General features: G+C 43.5%; 1 protein-coding gene across 1 annotated transcript in view; it reads right to left on the bottom strand.

Moving 5' to 3' along the window:
- XYLT1 (xylosyltransferase 1) overlaps nucleotides 1-20,923 on the bottom strand; it is a 700,441-nt gene that overhangs the window by 102,733 nt on the left and 576,785 nt on the right. The window contains exon 7 of the mRNA XM_078663177.1: nucleotides 2,645-2,821. Within this exon, the coding sequence (XP_078519303.1) occupies nucleotides 2,645-2,821 (177 nt within the window). The remainder of the gene's footprint in view (nucleotides 1-2,644; nucleotides 2,822-20,923) is intronic.

The following is a 20,923-nucleotide window of genomic DNA, read 5'->3' on the forward strand; positions in this document are numbered from 1 at the left end:
GTTGTAAATCCTTTTTAATTTTCACTTACACTTTTTGCACTGCATTTAATATTTTGATTTTACACCATTGGAAAGAACTACTTCTACAGGGTCCGCGTATACCAGATCGGTTTCTCTTGGTCTTCTCTTTAGACCCCCCTTTTATGATATAATCCACGGTTTAACCAATGTTTAAAGGGCTGAGCACATGCACTTTAGCACTGGTTAGCAGTGGTAAAGTGCACAGAGTCCTAAAGCTAACAAAAAAAGAATTTTAGCAAAACAGGAGGGGATAAGGCAAATGTTTTGAGGGAAGACAACCCTAAGGCTGTCAGGTCTATCAAGAGGCCTATCTGACACCTAGAATCATCAGCAGATGCTCCTGTGGATTGTGTCAGAGAGTACATGCTTGCAAAGAGACGAGCGTGCCGGTCTGCGGAAACACTGTATATCACAGGCATGTGACATCCTTGTGGAAGAGTTTAAACCACAGAGAAAAGTTGGGGATTGTCCTCGTTAGTTTACCTCCTATTCATTCAACAGATATTAGGATATTATTGCGAGCACACTTTTAATATTTGTTTTGATGTGGCTTTTGACTCAGTGTATGGTGTATTTCTTTAGACTTTATATGGTGGATCAGAATATAAGTAATTCTTCAAATGTATGGTGCTTTTTTAGAATATTCTTAGGTGTTATGTGACCTATTTGCTGTATTGATTGGCTATCGTAAGCCGGGGCGATTGTGAAAGCTGGTATTATTATGTTTGAATTGGAAAATGCCCACCACTGATCTTCCATGCAGCTTGTTTTAAAGTATTCGGTAAATGGGTTATTTCTAATAGCTATGTCACCTTTTTCCTGTACCTTTAATTGTGCTAATTATTATGTATTTATGAGAAAAACTGGCATTCACTAATTCACTTGCAAGACGAAGTCAGTAATTAAAAGGGTCTCCTCTTGGCTCAGGATGCAGTGCAGGAGTTGGAAAATATTCCCTCTTTGGTGTCTTTTCTCAGTATTGTTTGGTAGTGGGGAGTGCTGTTGATATGATTGTCCACATTAGGTTTCTGCCTGACAGTGTCACAACTGTGGTGTTCAATCATGTAACAGAACAGCTGTCTTCCAGTAACAGTGGCAAGTTCAAAATTGGACAGTAGTTAGAGAGACCTACTTGGGCATTTCCTCTGATTGATGCAGTAATAGAAAGATTTGCTTTAATAGGTAGTTACTAATCAAGGACTTCTACGTTGAACAATTAATCCAACACACACAAGAATATATCATCCATGACAAATTGTAAATTGGTATGATTTTTTTTAAAGTACATTACTGCTGGCACAACATTCATGACAGTTTTTCCTAATTAGCAATTGAGTTTGGCAAAAATAGAATATATACCATGAAGTAATATAATAAACATATGCTTGTATTCAAATTTAAATGGGCAATTTATAAAGAAAGGCGTGTGTCTATTGTAAATACAATTAATACGCTTTGCACAAACCAATGGAAAATATCCAAACCCCCACCATTGGCATGTCTGCACATCACTACATAGACAGATGGTAAGAAATGTCTCATTCGGTTTAATTTTGAAGTTAAATGTGGTGCAGTTGAACAGCTAATTTAATTCCTGAAGCAGATTACTTAAATAACAACACACTTCAATTTTCCAACAAGTTGTTGAACTAATTATGAGGGCGAAGACTTAACTAAGAAGGCTGAAATTTAGCTAGCTAAAATAGCTGACGGTTGAAGGCAGCCTCTTCTCAATAGATGTTTCTTCTTTGCAAAATGTGTGCTTCATTTAAAGGCGGGCAGTAATGGAGCATCTATAGTTTATCACGCATCTCGAGGTTCCTCGGGCTTATTAAGCGACATGGAAATTGATACGTTTTATCAATATGACCACCTACCATTCAACAAAACAGACTTTAATGTACTGGGAAAATGAAATGGAACAAAATTGAATAAGGAAGGAGGCATACAATTAGGCAGATTTTGAGAAAATAAGCCGACTTGACTTAAGTGTTAATTTTACAGAAAAAAGCAATGTGGTTGATCTGAGCCCCCATCTCTTATTTTTAACTTCACCATATTGAAGATTATATATTTTGAAATGGAAGAAGAGTAGAGGAGATTATACACGAATTTTTGAGCTTGGAAATCCTGGCAATAAAGTGTCTAAGGGCTGCCAATCACGTCATTCTCAGACATTGGACTTCCAAATCTAAACTTTGCAATATGGAGTGTTTATATAACATAGCACAAGTGACTTCATTGGATTATAAGAGACAAACTATAAACTACAAGAAGATATGGATTTTTCACTTATGTAATTTGCAAACATGGCTAAAAATATATTACCAACAGCATGCAAATGTGGTACGGGCCTGCTCCTGTATCCATTGCTGATATGGAGTTCACCTGTATTACTTTTCCTTAGCCTTTCTCCATCTTCATTTATTTTCAATATTTCACTATTAAATGGCCAGGTGGCTTCTTTGATTATTAGTAATGCTGTAGGTCTAATAGTCTGCCATTTTCCAAGTATAATGTAGCTGAAGTTATATTGAAAGATATGTTTCAGCTAATATATAGTAATACAAAGATAATTATTTCAAAAACATACACAATACCTATGAAATCCATGGCTACATACCTGAAACCTGTGAAAATCAGAAGGTTTGAAATCATTAGGAGAGCATCCACACCAGTCAACAATGTGTTTATACTGACATTTACAGCCAAGTTTGCGATTCCAGTTAGTAATGCGTAAATTGTTGTCAACCATTGTATCACAGTGAGGACTGTTCTCCAGTACAGTATGGAAGAAAGACTGCAACAGAGAAACAAGATAGAGAGTCAGTTGCATCTGAGAGACCTATCTCACTTCTGTATAAACCATATCATAGAATAATAAACTAAAAATGAGAAGACACAATAAACAAAATGGTATTGTTCAACCGGATAGGAAGTGGAGAAAGCTTGCTACTTAGCTCTGCCCGGCGAGAAGGCAGACAGTAGGTAAAGTTCTTTTTTATTGGAGAATTCCTGTATCCAATCTAAAATATTTGACCAGAAATTAGCATGTACATTTGAACAATAGCCCGAACTCTTACAGACATATCATTTGCCAATATTGTAAAATTTGGAACATAATCTCATGCTTAGGATTTTTCATTCATTTATGCTAAATAATAAAATACAATAAAATATATAAATACCTCTTCCTTTCTTGCCAAAATGCATTACAAATTCAGATGAGTTTTTGTGGCAAAAGTGAAAGGATTTCCAAATATGCATAGTGAGCCTGACTCACTATTGTATTTGTACAACTAAATTCAACGAATGTGCACAAATACGTTATTACCATGTTAAAACCCATGTTTGCTATTCACATGAATTTTACTGAAAACATGACTTCACTGTTGTAAATGGATTTGCTCACAAACCAGTATAGCGTAATATCAGATGTCAGCAAATCTGCTAAGGCGAAGGAGCAGTGAATGTTCTGTGTGTGCAGGAATGCCTGTCTAAGTAGGTCAATACTAAAAAAATTGTGGTTATTGACAAGCCTTTGGGTCACACATTCATATCTGCATATGAATATCTTTTACAGCTGTCAACCATTATGCAGTTGGTGGGGAAGAGTGATGAAAGAGGTATTTAGAAATGGAGAAAGAATAACAAAGTTAGTATGTGAAAATTTACTTGGAGTAGATTTACACATGCACAAATATACATTACTACATTATGCACGGAAAATCTATTTGTATCCGAGTAAATTGAAATGATTAAAAAGATCAATACTTTTGATCTGCAAATTAAAGAGTCATCTTCAGCTTACTCCTAATGAAGGCATACTCATTGTTTACTCCTTGTTGTTAATTAAATGCTAAGTGCTTGTATTTTGTCCCAGTGACAGAGCATGTTTAATATTAACTAATATATAGCACTCTTGTATGTTTAATGCATCACCCAAGTCACCATGTTTTAAATAATTGTGAATTACATTGGTGATCATATTGACATTAACCCGTTAAACTGACCATGTAAGGTAATGTCAAACTTACTTCTACTGTACAGTAGACATGGACATATGCAAATGTTGACCCAATGCATAAACCCAGCCCAGTCCAATAGTATTCTTAATATAAAGTGACGCAGAACCACAAAAGACTCACATTTATGTAACAGAAACGGCCACTATGTGAAATGAGGATAACCATGGAATTAAAAACTTGGGGTAGCATAAATCACATCATGTACGGTTTTATTCCAAGACCATTACAGAAAGCACCATTGAATGACCATTTACATCACAGATGGGCCTTTCCAAATGATGCTAGACAAACGTTATTGAAACTCGGATATGCAGCTTCTTTAACAGGAACAGCCCACCAGCTGCTTGAACTAGCAAAAGCAAAAATCTTGTTAATTGCAACAGTTTTCAGATTACTTACCCACTGGGCTGTAGAGTAGTAAACAAGCGTTGCAAGAGTTGCTTTTAAAGAAACCAGGAAATATGTTCTTATCTTTTTGACTCTAGTTTACCCAGTCATTACTAATAATATATACTCAAACCTCATAATGAGTTTAACTAGTTAGGCCACTGCTGGTAGTCTCGGTTACCATGGAGTTATGAAGGGCAGTAATTGACTCTGTGAACACCTTGCTATATACTTGATCGAGAGGTTTAACTATCATTTATGTAGGGGGTGCCAGCAGGTCTTGACCTGGGAGTGTGATGGGACAACTTCACTCCAAATAAGACACCAATTAAATACTTAACTGGCAGGTGTAGGAGATTTACCCTTCATTATGGCCCTAGGCATAGCTTGAATAATAATCTCGCTTGTATCTGTTGGTTCAAGCAACATAAATATCCACACATGCAATTACCTACATGTGGTTGTATGACTGATAACATATATTGGCTATATATATGATAGAACAAAGTGTCATCGTTCTCAGGCTGTGCAGGACATGTCATTCAGAAGTGGCAAATTGAAGACAGCATTGTCAACCCATGTGAATCACACCATATTAGAATGATGATAATAAAAATGCATGCCACTGACAGAAAATAGTATAATCTTTATTTAAAATATGTACAGTAATTAACCTGCATAAACAGATTATAAATGTATGCTTTGGTTTTCATGAGGCTATCTTCTGAATGGTAAAGTTAGTTAGATGTGTGTCAGAAAGCGGGACGGGAGGCGTGACGTTATCTGGGCCAATGCAGAGCTACCAGTCTGGGAGCCTGTGGGGCGCTGTCGAATGAGGAGTGCAGCGGCTGGTGAGAGCTGCTGCCGCGACTGACATCCCCCTGGAGCCGAAGGAGCCTTTGAGCGACGCAGAGGTGAGAGTGGTGGGGCCAGGATGCTCCGGTTATGGGCGTTACCCCGCTGTGCGTTTCAGGTCTCCTCTTGGCATCTACGCCATACTGGGCCTAGATCTCGCACCGTGGGTTGTTTTCGCCGTCTAGCTGGGGTTCTGTGCCTGCCCGGATCCCTCCTCTGAGGGGACCGGGCTTGTTCCGTTTTACAAGCGGTGTAGAGTAGCGGAGGAGGATGGGGGGGCCTTGACTCCCCTTTAGCACGTAGTGCATTGGGATTGTCGTGGTGCCATCTGTGTCCTCTGTGTGTTCCCTCCTCCTGTGTATCGCAGGTCGGCCGGGTCCTCTTACCATCCAAGTGTGTGGCCTGCTCTGAGCCGGGGTACTAGTCGTGATTTGCGGTGATATACGCAGACGGCGTCCTGCGGATACAGGACCAACACCTTGGGCCTGCATGTTGGTGAAAGCTACCTGCTAATTGCTATTGAAGGGTGAGGGAGTGCCGAGTACTCTTTTGGCTGATCCTGACAGACTCATTGGTGTGGATACTGACTGACCTCTAGTATTGTATCGTCCAGAGACTTGGCGCCCAGTGATCCCCGCTGACCCCTAGCTATTGTACATTGCCTGGACATACTGTCATTAAGCTGCAAATTTGTTCTTCCCACTTGTGGGGCACATTTCTGTGTTGCGCCTGGGCTCGCTGCTGGTTACAGATCATGGGCAAACCCGACCCCAAGCAGCCTAAGCTCCCATTTGAGAGCAAACGCCACACACAAACAGTGGATCCGATCAGCATGGTGGGGGCTGCCCATGGCCAGGCGGACCACGCTGATGATATGGGCGAGGATTTGAAATTCATACTCCTGGAGATGCGCACTGGATTAAAAACTATATATAGTAAAATTGATGCCCTAGCTTCCAGTTTGAACGTAGTCAAGAAAAAGGTAGACAAACATGAGACCAGGCTAGATGTGTAAGAGAACAGACTGTTGGATACCAATGATGCCACTGCAGAAGCCAGGACTCAGAATCTTAATATGTAGAAAGTGTTGGAGGTAATTAGGGCAAAAAACAAAGATTTAGAAGGGCCATCGAGGAGCAATAATCTCCGCATAATTGGGCTTCCTGTGTCGACAGCTATATAAAAAAAGGAGCCATTAACAGAAAACTTGCTCCGAGAACTGTTTGGGTCTGTGCCCTCCCCTGTCATGATTTTTGAAAGGGCGCACCGTTCGCTTGGCCCTCGACCAGCGCCGGGCGCAACACCGCGCCCCTTCATAGCGTGTTTTCTTAATTATGCGGACAGGGACGCTATCCTCCGAGAAGCGAGAGCCAAGAGTCCTATAACCCATCAAGTTAACAATGTTTCCTTTTACCCGGACTATACACCCGCAGTGCAGGCGGCAAGAATGGGCTGCTAAGAGACTACTACAATCTGCTTCCATTCCCTATGCAATGATGTACCCGGACAAATTAAGAATTACTCATCATGGCCAGGCTCATATTTTCACGGAGTCTAAATCGGCACTGAAATTTACAAAACATATTTGTCCCCGTAAAGTGACTAAAGCCACCGCCAAGAGTGTACCGACATCACCGTCTCAAAGGGGTGATGATTGACAAAGTGTTTTAATAGCTTTATAATGCATGATATTACCTCATTTGTGGTTCAACAGTAATGCATGGAATTGATAGAGATATTTGAGACAGTTTGGGGGTGGGGCCGGAGTGCTATACCAAAGGTGCAGAGTTACAAATGTTAATGCACTTTGTCAGGAATGCCATGTTCAAGTATGTATTGTATTATGGATCTTCAGAGCTAGGAGGTTTCGCTATAACAAATACCTGGCCACCCTACCATACTTTTGGTAATTGGGGTACTTTTTGGATGTGGGGGGGAGGTTTTTATTCTCGACCTAGTTGGGAGGTTGTAGTAGGAGGAGGGTGGGAACGGGGTTTTTATGTGTCTGCTGCTAGCCACTGTAAGAACTATTATGTTGAGACATTTGATAGATAGGACTATATGGACACCATGCTTCTGGACTATGTTTATGGGCTGATGTGGTCTGTTGGGTTTTATCACTGCTTGGCTCCCTCAGTTGTTTAACGTCTTGCTAATAATGGAAATGGGTGACGAATATAAATTCTTCACATGGAACATTCTCCCAAGAAAATTAGACATGTATTGGCATATTTTAATAGACATGGCGCCCAAATTGTGTTCCTGCAGGAAACGCACCTGACCAAAGTTTCTGAGGCTAAGGTAGCACTTAATGGGGCGGGGTTTAGATTGGCTTCTTCCTATTCATCCTATGCCAAGGGGGTCCTCATATTGATTAAGAAGGGTATTCCCTTTACACCACTGAGATCTCATATTGACGGTGGGGGCCGCTGTGCAATGGTGCAAGGTAAAATGGGGAATACGTTACTCACGCTTGTAAACATTTATGGTCCCATAGCAGATGAGCCAGTGGTGTTTCAGTGGATGTATGGCACATTACGGCAATGGCCTAAAACAATCACTTTGTGGGGCGGAGGTTTTAATACATATGTGGATCCCGCCCTGGATAAATATAACCCACAGAGCACTCTAACGCCTAATGTGGAGCGTAGTATCAACCAAGCTAAATTAGAGTTCGGATTGGTAGATATATGGCGACTGCGCAACAGCACAGTTAGGGAGGGAACACATGCCACGCCTGCGCACAATAGCTGGTCTAGGCTGGATTATTAGCTCATCAGTGAGGGTGCATCAGAGTGGGTGACCGGAGTTGTCATCTATCCGCGCACGTTCTCAGATCACAATCCGGTCGCCTTGGAACTGCATATTCCTTCCGCGACGCATCAGCCATTTACATGGCGCTTCAGATCAGAGGCGCTACTAATCCCCTGTATAATGATACAATACGTACGGCAATAGAAAACTCTTTTTCTGAAAGCAAAGGCACTGTGGAAAGTGCTAGCACTCTTTGGGAGGCCTTTAAAGTGACAATTAGGGGTTTGTGCATAGGCACCACGGCCGTCATTCTGAAAGACCTCAGAACACAGCTCACCAGAATAGGGACCGAATTAAAAAACCTGGAGAGGAATATGATAATGATCCCACCCCGGATATACTGTTGTGCATTCATACATTGCTTCAAGACTTTGATACAGATGCGGAGTCAGAACTATGATATATTTCAAGTAGACATGTGGCTCGAAGGTTCGGGGAGGGGGGGGCAGGCCGGGTCGTAGCTTGGTTGAGAAAATAAGGACAAGAGAAGACATTTCTAATATTGACAAAATAACCGATTAGGCTGGCAGGGAGCATTATAGCCCTTTAGATATAGTTGAGCAGTTCCGCGATTTCTATACAGACATATATGCGAGGAGTGGGGCGGGTTCAGACTCCATGATTGAGGAGTACCTAGAGGAAATTGCTTGTGCATGGCTCTCGGATGAGCAACGGGAATACCTAAATCAATCCATAGATGAGATAGACATAAAAGCTGTGATTAGTGCCCTGCCCAATGCTAAAGCTCCAGGCCCAGACGGGCTAATGATAATATTTTATAAAACATATGCGGATCTCATTACTCCATTCCTAAGGGAGGTATATGCTGAGGCGCACAAGGAGGGAGTTCTGCTTCCGTCCCTTAGACAGGTACTGATAATTACCCTGCTAAAAAAGACATGGCCCGGCTGTCTGTGACTCCTACAGACCGCTGTGGCTGATTAACATTGACGCAAAAATTCTTGCAAAAATTTTGCCCACAAGGCTCCAGCCTTTAATGCCGAATCAGGTCCTACCGGACCAGTCAGGTTTTGTCCCGGAGCGTTCCACATCTCACAACTTACGTACCATCTTTGCAATGATACATGTCCTTGACCCCCATTTACATGCTGCGGAGGTCATGTTGGACGCAACCAAAGCGTTTGACTCCATCGAGTGAAGTTACATGTTTCATATTTTGAAACGCATGGGATTTCCACTGATCTTCCTTGGCTGGATGTAAGTGTTGTATGCGGATCCATTGGCCAGAGTCCGGGTAGGTGGACTGACATCTGAGGCATTTCCTATAAGGCGTGGTATGCGGCAGGGATGCCCGTTATCGCCTCTGCTTTACGCAATTGCCATCGAGCCCCTGGCACGTGTGATACGTCAAAGACATAGAGAAACAGCTTTACATTTTTATCACTGTCCGGTTGGTATCTTGCTATATGCAGATGATATGGTGCTCTTTGTACGTGAACATTCTTGTTATCTTTCACAGGTACTGAGGGTGTACATCAGATTTGGGCAAGTCTCCGGTCTTAATATTAATTGGGATAAATCGATCATAATTCCCTTGACAGCAGTTACTACTGCCCCACCCCTGGAAAATCCGATAATATGGTCAATGGACTCCGTTAAGTATCTGGGAGTCTAGGTACACCGCGATCCAGAGGTGGTGGTGCGAGAAAACTATGGGCTAGCATGTGTGAGGCTTGACGAACAGGTGAACACATGGAGAGCATTACTACTGTCACTTGCGGACCGCATTGCTCTTGTGAAAATGGTGGTGCTGCCTCGTTTTCTTTATCTGTTTACCAATAGCCCCATAAAGCTAACGCAGGGGGGTTATGCATTGTGCCCACTTGATTATCATGTTATTTAACTGATCCAATGGTGTCTTTTTTAATCTCAATTTTGCAGTAGCTGACTGGTGCAGAACGTAGACTGTGTATTGATTTTGTTGTTTATTATTTTTGTTTGTCTTAAAATGCAATAAACAGAAATTAAAAAATGAAATAAAACAATTGTGCACACGTGGAAGCATACAAAATGCTACAGCAATTGTAGCATCAAAATAATATCTTTACATCACCACAGGATCTACCCCAGAGTTTCCTTAGCTTTGATTATTCCTCTACAAGGTATGTATGATGTTCTGCTTCTAAAAAAACTAAATTGATTTCTTTATTCAATTCAAATATCAGCAGTTCAGCACACATGTAAGAGACAGTTTTTTTGTTTTGTTTAGGACTTGCCAAGCGAGGTCACCCTGACAGCTTTCTGAGCAATCAGATTTATTAGACCAATAGATCAACAAAGAAAATCGGAGAAGTCTGTGATGACAATGATTATTGCAATTTGTTTTACTTTGGCTTTTAAAATGAATACCTACTGATTTAGGCAATGAATGTAGGGCACCAGAAGGAGGTTTTGCTCTCTCCAATTACTTTCACAGCCATAAGTCTTTATTTGTTGACTCGAGGCAGCAGGTAAAGCACTTTCAATTGTGCTGCTATAATTACATCATGGCTGTTTCAGCGACTGAATAAATCTTATGCCTTTAGGATGGAATTATTAGGATAAGGGATGAGAAACACAAGGAGATCTGTTTATTGAGTCGTGACCATGTCCGTTCCATGACAGAAAGAGAAAAAAAGTTTTTAAATTGAAGTTTGTAACTCATTGATGCAACCAACCGCATGAGTGTACTATTATGTCACAAAATAGGATTAATTTGCAGGAATTGTCCCCAAATGATCACCCTACCCAAAATGTAATTTCATTGATAACAATTGTCTATAAATTAACACCCTATGTCAGTACTGGCTGCAACCTAGAAGCAGCAGTGGGCGGTGGGGGTGAAGGGGGGAAGGGGGTGGGAAATCGGGTACAAAAATGTAGGTAATTATAGTAGGAAGCAGCAGGGCTCCACGCTCCTCGCAATAAATCACAACACTGCAATGCTGCGTTGTGATTGGTCTGAGCGCCGTGACAGGGGCTGGAGGGGTGGGCGTGTTCTCCATGCAGCCTGTAATGTAGCTTGCATGGAAAACAGGGAAAGTGCGCATGACTGTTTTGGGCGGCCCGAGCGGGCCGACCAAACAGTCATTGCGCACTTAGAAAGGTTGTACCACTCCTCCCCTGATCTGCACCCCGGCCCCGCCCCTCATGCACGCTCCAGCAGCAGGAGGACAAAATAAAATGATAATAACATTATGTTATTATCATTTTATTTTTTCCTTTCTTTTGCTGCTTCATGGCAGTGGGGTGATGCTCCTGCCCTATGTTTCTTAAAACCTAAGCAAGAGCTCACTGAATACACATTAAGGATTGAACTGACTGGTTAAAGCTATAAAGGCATATATTTCCTTTAAGCGAAGAAAGAATATCTATTTATTCAAAGCCCTTAGTTCTTTTCATAGCAATATAGAAACTATTCTCCAAGATAATGAATGAAAAGGTTAACAGACCTGCAAAGAGGGGATTTTAAACAGACATAGAATTAAAATGGGACTATGCAACATATGTGCTTGATATTGCTACCAGTCAAATTATGTCAGTGCGTACTGCTTAGAATGGTGGACGGCTCCTAAAGCAGCCACATTCATTTTCATCATTTCGTTTAGCATTCACATTCAAAGGCTGGACATAGCTGAATTCATTAACTGATAACCATCATGTTCTTGCTCATTAGTATTCCAAAAATAACCAGGTGCCTCTTGCATCATTCATTGGTGGTGGGAGGTGAAGTGATTTTCATATTGAATAGTATTTTTTTCTACAATTTAACTCATAACCTGTCGTTGGGTCATTTACCCAGAGAAATGGCCGAAGTTCACCTCAGTAATTTTAGTGACAAAAAAGGTAAAGCTTCAACTTTGCTTTTCGAGCCAGTGGGAGCTGAATAGGTGATATGAGAACTATATATAATCAAGAGTTTGTGTACCTTTAAAACTGAACAAAAATGTGTTTTGCAATTATATTGTGACTGTGAAATGAGCTCTAAGCATATCATTAAACATATTTTAAAGTCTTTACTGGAATGCTATTTACATTTAAAATGCTCTGTAAATGATATATTTCGTGAAACCATACGAATTACCATAACATGGATATTTATCACTGAAATACAATTTGGAAAAAAGTTACTCAATTGTAGCAAGCCCCCACCTCACTTCAAAGCATAAACATATATTTAAAGGTAATTAGTCACAAAACCTTTTAGCTAATGTGGCCAGAGTTACAGGGGCAAACACAACTTTACATATTGTCATTGAGGACATTGATGTAAAATTAACAACCAACATTAGCTCAAGTCAAGTCTTCAGTATAATGTTTGCCTTGACTGCCTTGGTGATTCTCAATGTCTCAAAGAGGAAAGAATTGAGGATATGCGCTAAATGTAAGCTACTTGTTTGTAAAACCATTGGTGGTAGTCTAACAAATAAGATGAATACATAGTACCATACTTTAAACATTGCATTAGTTATGTACACAATACAATGTGTATTTCGTAGGGTTATACCTTCACTTTAACTTTAATTTTGATGTCTCCAGTATGAATGATTTTTATCGATATCACGCTACACTAGGTGAAGTTCAAGCACTGTAAATGCCTTTGAAGACACTTAATTGGCAGGTAAACTTATTTTGAAAATAACCATTGCTGATTACGCCACGTTAGCTTTAATGAGAGCAATGTTCATATACATGAATGCTGTTGAGTATTTCAACACAATGTATACTGCACGCTTCTGTCTCAAACCATAAAGGGGGCTATTCACAAAGGTAACTTACACTTGTCAGTAAGTTGCATCTGTAAGTTTAACCTTACACTTTTGAGTAACTACTTTTAGCTCTTCAAAATATCTGAGTGTAACGTTAACTAGAAGTGTAGACTTACACAACTCTAACTTCCGAAAAAGGAGATGGGGCCAAAAATTACGAGAGTGATTTACTAATGCAAAAAAAATTAGTAGTAATCAAGCATCACACTTGGCTATCCACAGATACAGGTTGGCAGAGGAGGGTAGGTCCTGGGTCAATAACTGCATGGTCTACTTTTCCTCACAAGTAGGTGCAGTCCTCTGCCCTACTAAAGTGGCATTATTACCTCTACTGCAGGGTCGGATCTCGATTGTCCTGCACCACAGCAGGTGCAGTTAAACTGTCTATTCTTGGACACCCTCACTGCACTACCCCGGTTTCCATTCAGTTGTAGGGTAGGTATACATACCTGGTCCTGATGAAATGCCATTGACCCTCCAGGCATTGAGGCATGAAACATGTTGACCGAATGTCACCCTTGTTAAAGCTGTCTTAGTACATCATCCCCAGTGACTGCTCTTTTGATTTTACTTAGTCAAGGGGACCAACTCACTAATAAAAGTCTCCGCAGTACCCCTTAGGCTATTTTAATCACCTGCACACCACCCTACACTTATATACCCCCTCACTTGCATCCATCAATACAGCTAAGATCAAAAGAAATCAGCTAAAGAGCCCCTCAGATGGTTCCATCGGGCATTTCTACCCCGGCCCCACAAGGACCGCCCAATGATGAAGGATGACACCCTTCTGGGTGTGTGAAGGCATTCAGATCTAATCACTCGGATCCCCTTGGCCTATCCACCAGGTCCTTCTGACACCCTGATCCCCTCTGTATGAGGAATAGCACCCTCCTTTTTTGCTAGATTGTCCATTTACGAGCTTGGGTGCTGGACCTATTGAATCCGCTCCTTGTCCCTCCTTTGGTTTGTTATCTACAGCTACTGCAACAACCTCCCATAGAAAATAATGGAGGTAGGGACATTAACACCTTCAATGCGGCGGCTATTCCGCCGCAGTGCTAAGGGTGTGGGGCGGCCGCGCGGCGGCCACATGCTGGTGACGGAACCGCTCCGTCACCAGCGTCGGTTGAGCTGTGCTCGTGACGGAGCGGTTCCGTCACGGCCCGCCCCGCTCAATAGAACCCTCAGCGCAGGCGCGGAATTCGCGCCGTGCATGAGCGTTCTATCGAGCTGGGCGGGCCATGACGGAACCGCTCCGTCATCAGCACAGCGCGACCGCGGCTGATGACGGAGCGGTTCCGTCATCAGCACCGAAGGGGTTAAATAAATTTGCATAGTGAATAATGTTGAATTAAAATAATTTATTTAAAATAGTTACAAATATAAGTAAATATAATGCAATGGTAAAAAATATATATAAATGAAGTATATTTAGCGCTGGGATGTCTAAGGGTAGCCATGCGCTTTACTAAATGCTAATTAATAATAATAATTGAAATTGTTTAACAACCTTTTATTTAAATGTAAACATTTTAATATATTTGTAATTCATTCTATGCAACACTTAAATAGCAAAATTAATTTACATTGATATTTAACATAAAAATATTTTTACTAAACTTTTCAGAGTTTAATAAAGGTTTTTGGTTTTCGATATGCTTTAGATTATAGAGATCTCCGTTACTGGTGTAGAGGTCTCCCTGTTTTTGTGTAGGTATTAAAGATGAGTAGCCAGTTCAAAGAATAACATGAACAGTGTTGTAACAAACAATCATAAATATGCTCAAATATTTTTCTTCAGTAATTTTTTCCTGATAAATACCTAGGCCCTAATTACGATGCCGGTCAGAGGAGTGTCCGACCGGTATCGTGTCGGAATGGAAACCGACTGAATAGTAGTCGGCGGTTCCATCCCACAAATTTGGATGCAACCACCTATAAGGTGGACGTTAACATCCATTTTCTTAATGTGGCTTGTGAAGTGGGCGGAAAAGAGCTGCTGCATACCCCGCATTAGGAAACTGAATGTTTACCAACATTCATGCACCATGAGCATGGCACCATGTGGTGCCTGCAAGTGGAGTATCAATGGTTGGGGGGAACCACAGGTGCCCTCCAGGCTTCTTAGTGGAGGCCACGGAGGGGCGGGTGCCCTGATAGGGGCCCCCAAAGTCTGTTTCCAACAGCCTTTCAATGGTGGTCAGACCGCCATTGAAAGGCTGCCTGAAACATGCATCGTAATACCTACGGCGGTGCCTGAGCAGGCAACGCCCCATTGTAGGGGATTACTTTCCACCAGCTGCCCCAACAGGCTATTGTGCATGTTGGATAGGCCGCCATCGGTCCCTCTGCCCCATGCCTCTGACCACCGACTCATAATGCGGCGGTCGGTCTGCATGTAAATATGTCTGTCAGATCGTAACCAACATCACACCCCCATACCTTTTCAGTAAAGCAGCACAATGTGAAAACTGTTTAGTTTAAGAGGGTAATTTGGAAATAAATAGTGAGTCCTACCATAACATTTTAGATGACATAGTGTATTATTTCCTTACTGTGAAAATCATTTACTAATTTAATATTTCTCTTCACTTAAGCCCAATGCAAAAATATTGGCTTTGCATGTACGTTGCCACCGTTCCTGCAAACATTTGCCTAGTCAATGCAAGTGTAGGTTGAGAATTGCAGATAATATGTAGAAACAGTCTAATCGTTTGTGAATACATGTTTTCACACCATTTGCTAATCTTACACCCATAGCACGCTCCCTTTGGGAATGACCACAGCCCCTACCTTAAGTGTCAGTATGACTGCAGAAAAATCTGAGTATGTGTTGCAGGGTCCCAAACTATATGTGGCCTCATCACGTGTTAAAGTCCATAGATTAGGGCGTGGTCAAGAAGCGGAGCGAGATGGCTGCCTAATCCACTAGCTCCGTCTCCCCTACATCCATCCACCATATTAATCCGATTTCCCAAAGAAGGAAAATGTACCGGAGGGTGAGCGGAGCTATATCCCACGTCTCCCAAGTCCAAAGATTGCCTGCAACCGAAGTTATGGTTCCCGTTCGCCAACGGCCTGTGGCAGCGCCGAAGCCGGGGACTGGAGTGCTGGTTTAGGCACCAAAAGGGGCAAGGAGATACGGACCACTTTTCTTGTGAGCCCCAGGTCCTGGAGGAGACACTGGGCGTCAACATCACCGGTGCAGGTGGCACCCACTCAACCCCCGAGACACTAGTGCCAAGCCGGATAAGAGGAGCGAGGGGCCATTGACACACTACGATGGGACTCTGGCCGGCTGTGCGCGCGGGGAGAGGTGGTGAAGAGCAGAGGGGTCCCGGTGCTGGGGCTGAGGAACGAAACAACCCCACCGCCCCCTTCCTTTCCGGCCTGTCCCGCTCTCATCGAGGACAAAGAGGCAAAAGTATAGTGGCCACCCTCCCCACCTACCCAAGGCGAGGGCGCCAGACACCGTGCGACAGAGCCCAGGATTACTGAGAGGCATCACAGAAAGTCTGTGAGAGACTGGGGCACTTTAGAGCAGCCTGGCTGCAGAATCTTTGGGGGCTGGGGGTCACGAGAACTAACTGCACCACAGTGTGCACACTTCGCAATGTACAGGGGAAGATTGAGCCTGCCTACCAGGACTGTTCACCATTTTAGAGGTAGTGCGTTTGCGGGGCAGGGAGTTGCACCCACCCCTTCCATTGCTCCTTCACTTTGCTGTCCGGTTTGCTCGTGGCGGCCAAGGATAGAGGGAAGACTTCACGCCAAGCAGACCAATGCTGGGGCCAGGCAAATTCTTCATCATCGAAAGGGCCACAGGATCCCGGGTGGGGGGGGCGTCCGAAGCCTGGGGCCCCCCAACGCCGGATGTTAGCGAGAGTATTGAATTTCCACGACAGGGATGTGATCCTTCAGAACGCCAGGACGGGGATCCCTCTCCACTACGACAATGCCGAAATCTCCTTTTTCCCGGCATTGCACGCAAAGGGTGCAGAGGCAGAGACGAACATTCCTCATGGTGAAAACGAAGCTCAGGGAGAGAGGCTTCAAATATGCACTGCTGTTCCCGGCGTGTCTTCGTCAACTGTGGACCATGACTCTTCTTGGGGGCTACATAGCTCCAATTGGGGAGGGGGGACTGAGGAACGGAGTGCTAGGCCCCTTCTTTATCTACTTTTAGTTAGTCAACAGGGCGACAGGCACTCTGCAAGTTTTAAATGGGCGGTTCTAAGCCCAGAGTACAGGGCAGCAGGGTGGGTCGTTGTTGGGTTGGGGGGTTTATATTTGTTTGTTGTTGTGGTTTTAACATTGGCAATATGTTTTGAAACTATTACAGAGCACACAAAGACTTGTGCTGGATTCAATGTGTACTCAGTGGGACAAAAGTGCTAGAATATTGAGCTGGAATGTCAACGGGCTTGGGGATAAGGTCAAACGAAGCATGGTCCTTCATTATATCAAACGATAGGCCCCTGATAGTGTCATGCTTCAGGAAACACGCCTGGTCGGAAACTCCTGTAAAGCAATGCACAGATGGGGATACAAAATGGTAGCCCATGCGGGGTTCACAACCAACTCACGGGTGTGGGTATCATGATGAAAAACTCATTCCCCCTCGCCATGAGTGCCCCATAGATGGATGACCGAGGCAGATACATAGGAGTAACAGGCACATGGGAGGAGCCGGCCATAAAATTCATGTCAGTCTACATACCACCAAGCCGGCAAGGTTCAACATTTAAGGATCTAGGCTCTATCCTACTCTCGAAACTCTCAGTAGTCTCGGACACATTGGACCGCCACCCCCCACGAGAGGTGGGGTCATCTTCTTGTTGGCTGCCAGACTTTCTTGAGGCCCTGAGGTTAGCTGATGGGTGGAGAATGTATAGCCCGGAGAAAATAAAGCATACTTTCCACTCTGGGGCGCATCACAGCCTTTCCCCTATAGACTATATCCTAGTCCCCGCCCGCAAGTTACCAACATTCACAAAATCAGGCACCTAGCCAGGGGCATATCCGACCACTCCCCGGTATGGGTGCACATAGTCCTCAACTAGGTATGGGTGGGGAAGCTTGACCCAATTAGCCCATGGTATCTCCGGGATCCGATAATCCCTAAAGACTTCATCAAAGCTATAGATAACTACTTCTGAGAAAATGAGGGGACAGTGGCCTCTTCCCAGACTCTGTGGGAAGCCTTTAAGTCAGTGATCCGGGCCAAGCCCTATCTCTAATATCTGGAAGGAAGACAGATAGAGAGAAAGAGATCTCAGACACAGAGATCTACCGGTTTGAAAGGGAACTGGAAACTGAGATCACACCAGAGAAACTCCACTCACTGAGTCTCCAACCAGATGATTGTAAGGCACTAGTAACTGACAGGGCTAAGACTCTGGGGAGGGAAAAACTGGGCAGAATATACGACCTGGGAGATAAGGTAGGGAAACTAATAGCTTGGCTTGATAAAAAAGAGTGGACGAGCAGACTGGTTCCGGAGCTCAGGGATGACAGTGACGTTTCCATTACAGATCCACAGGACATCGCAGCCCAGTTTTACAGCCACCTTAGTTCTGTGTACACAGCTGGAGCACCCTATACTGAAGAGGACTCTCACGAGTTATTTCGAGATATAAGGCTCCCCACGCTCTCTGTAGAGGACCATAATTTCGTGGAGAGTGCCTAGACGACAGATGAAATAGTGCTGGCAATTAGATCCTTAAACCCAGGAAAAGCCCTTGGTCCCAATGGAATCCCCATCGAGCTTTATAAACTCAGACCTGATTAACTGGCACCATATTTAAAATCCATGTTTGATGAAAGCAGGAAATGGGGGATATTACCGAAGGATCAAAGGTTTGCCACCATAGTCACCATACACAAAGAGTGTAAAAACAAAACTGACTGTGCCCCGTATAGACCAATATCTCTCTCTCCTAAACGCTGAATACAAAATTCTAGCCAAGCTCCTGGCCATTCATCTAGTTAAAATAATTGGGGGCCTAGTACACCCAGATCAGTCCGGCTTTATGCTGCACCGAAACACAGCTCTGAACCTGCGCAGGGTCCATGGTGTTCCGGGTAGAGTAAACTCAATCCAAGAACCTACTATAATTGTATCATTGGATGTGTCCATGGCATTCAATACTATTGAATGGCCTTATCTCTGGGCAGTGCTCTCAAAGATGAGATTTGGTCCGAGCTTCATTCAATGGGTACACCTCTAGTATCATGAGCCCATGGCACAAGTGGTGGTTAACAACAAAAAATCAGTCATGTTCACGCTCAGTCGTGGACCTGTCAGGGATGTCCACTTTCGCCTCTCCTGTTTGCCCTAGCCTTACAACCGCTGGCAGCATGGATCTGGAGGGACCCAGTAATATAAAGACTGCGTTGGTCCCCGGATTAGGAGGACCGCATCTCACTCTAAGCATGCGACATACTACTGTACCTGGCCTCCCCCAGAAGGTCCCTGGTGGCTGCCCTGGATATCCTGGCCATATTCGGTAGATACTCTGGGTTCTCTGTTAACTGGAACAAGTCCCTTCTGTACGTCCTCAAGGGGGAAACACCCGCCCCACCACGAAGCTGCCCAATGCAAATTAGCACAGTGGGCTTCAAGTATTTGGGAATATTTATTTCCCTAGACCAATCACTCCGTAACACCCACAATCTTCTCCCACCACTACAGAGGCTAAAACGAGATATAGTTAGCTATAGTCACTTCCCCTCTCACTATTAGGCAAGGCGGCCCTTTTTAAAATGATGTCCTTAACCCGTTTCTTATATGCCTTACAAAGCTCATTAGGCTCTGTCCCTATGACATATTTTAGAGAAATCGAGGGCCTCCAGAGGGATTTGCTGTGGGACTAAAAGGTACGAATCGCCCTGAACAAGCTCACATTAAGCTGGGTAAGCTCGAAGTTATCCAGCACACGGCGGCCCGTTTAGTCCTGAATGTCCCCCCTAGAACAGCATCTCAACCTCTTCTGGAACAACTGCATTGGCTCTCAATCCGGCAGAGAACAAAGTTTAAAGTATGCTGTTTAATACATAAAAGTCTTAACGGACAAGGGCCTGCCTACCTGGAAAAGAAATTTACCCCATACATTCCGACCCGCTCCCTTAGATCTAGCGACCACCTTCTTTTGGTGGTACCCCGTGCTAGAAAGGCCAGGCATGGCGGTAAAGCTTTATCTATAACTGAACCCTCACTATGGAACAAACTCCCTTTGTCCCTTAGACAGTGCTCAGAGCATCTAAAATTCAGAAAGCAGCTCAAAACCCTGCTGTTCATTAATCAGATCTAGATTCTACGGTTGTTATTCTGTTCTCTTTGTTCTTGGCTCCTAAGCGCCGAGATACTCCACTGGGAGTTGATTCAAGCGCTCTACAAACCCACAAATAAATAAAATAAATACGATGGTGGCATTGGCCTCCCTGACATCAAAAAATGCTATTGGGCGACACACTTAGCGACAATCAATCATGGTATCTATGGTCGCCCAGATGACCCTGGATATAACATGGACAGGTGGCTCCTCCTGGGGTAAACTATAATGGGTGCTCTACTCAAAACCTGACCGATATTCACTGACGGGCCCTACCAAACATGCCTACCTGGAAAAGAAATTTACCCCATACATTCCGACCCGCTCCCTTGATCTAGCGACCACCTTCTTTTGGTGGTACCCCGTGCTAGAAAGGCCAGGCATGGCGGTAAAGCTTTATCTATAACTGAACCCTCACTATGGAACAAACTCCCTTTGTCCCTTAGACAGTGCTCAGAGCATCTAAAATTCAGAAAGCAGCTCAAAACCCTGCTGTTCATTAATCAGATCTAGATTCTACGGTTGTTATTCTGTTCGCTTTGTTCTTGGCTCCTAAGCGCAGAGATACTCCACTGGGAGTCGATTCAAGCGCTCTACAAACCCGCAAATAAATAAAATAAATACGATGGTGGCATTAGCCTCCTGACATCAAAAAATGCTATTGGGCGACACACTTAGCGACAATCAATCATGGTATCTATGGTCGCCCAGA

This window comes from Lissotriton helveticus, chromosome 10, assembly GCF_964261635.1.
Source record: "Lissotriton helveticus chromosome 10, aLisHel1.1, whole genome shotgun sequence".
Classification (NCBI taxonomy): domain Eukaryota; kingdom Metazoa; phylum Chordata; class Amphibia; order Caudata; family Salamandridae; genus Lissotriton; species Lissotriton helveticus.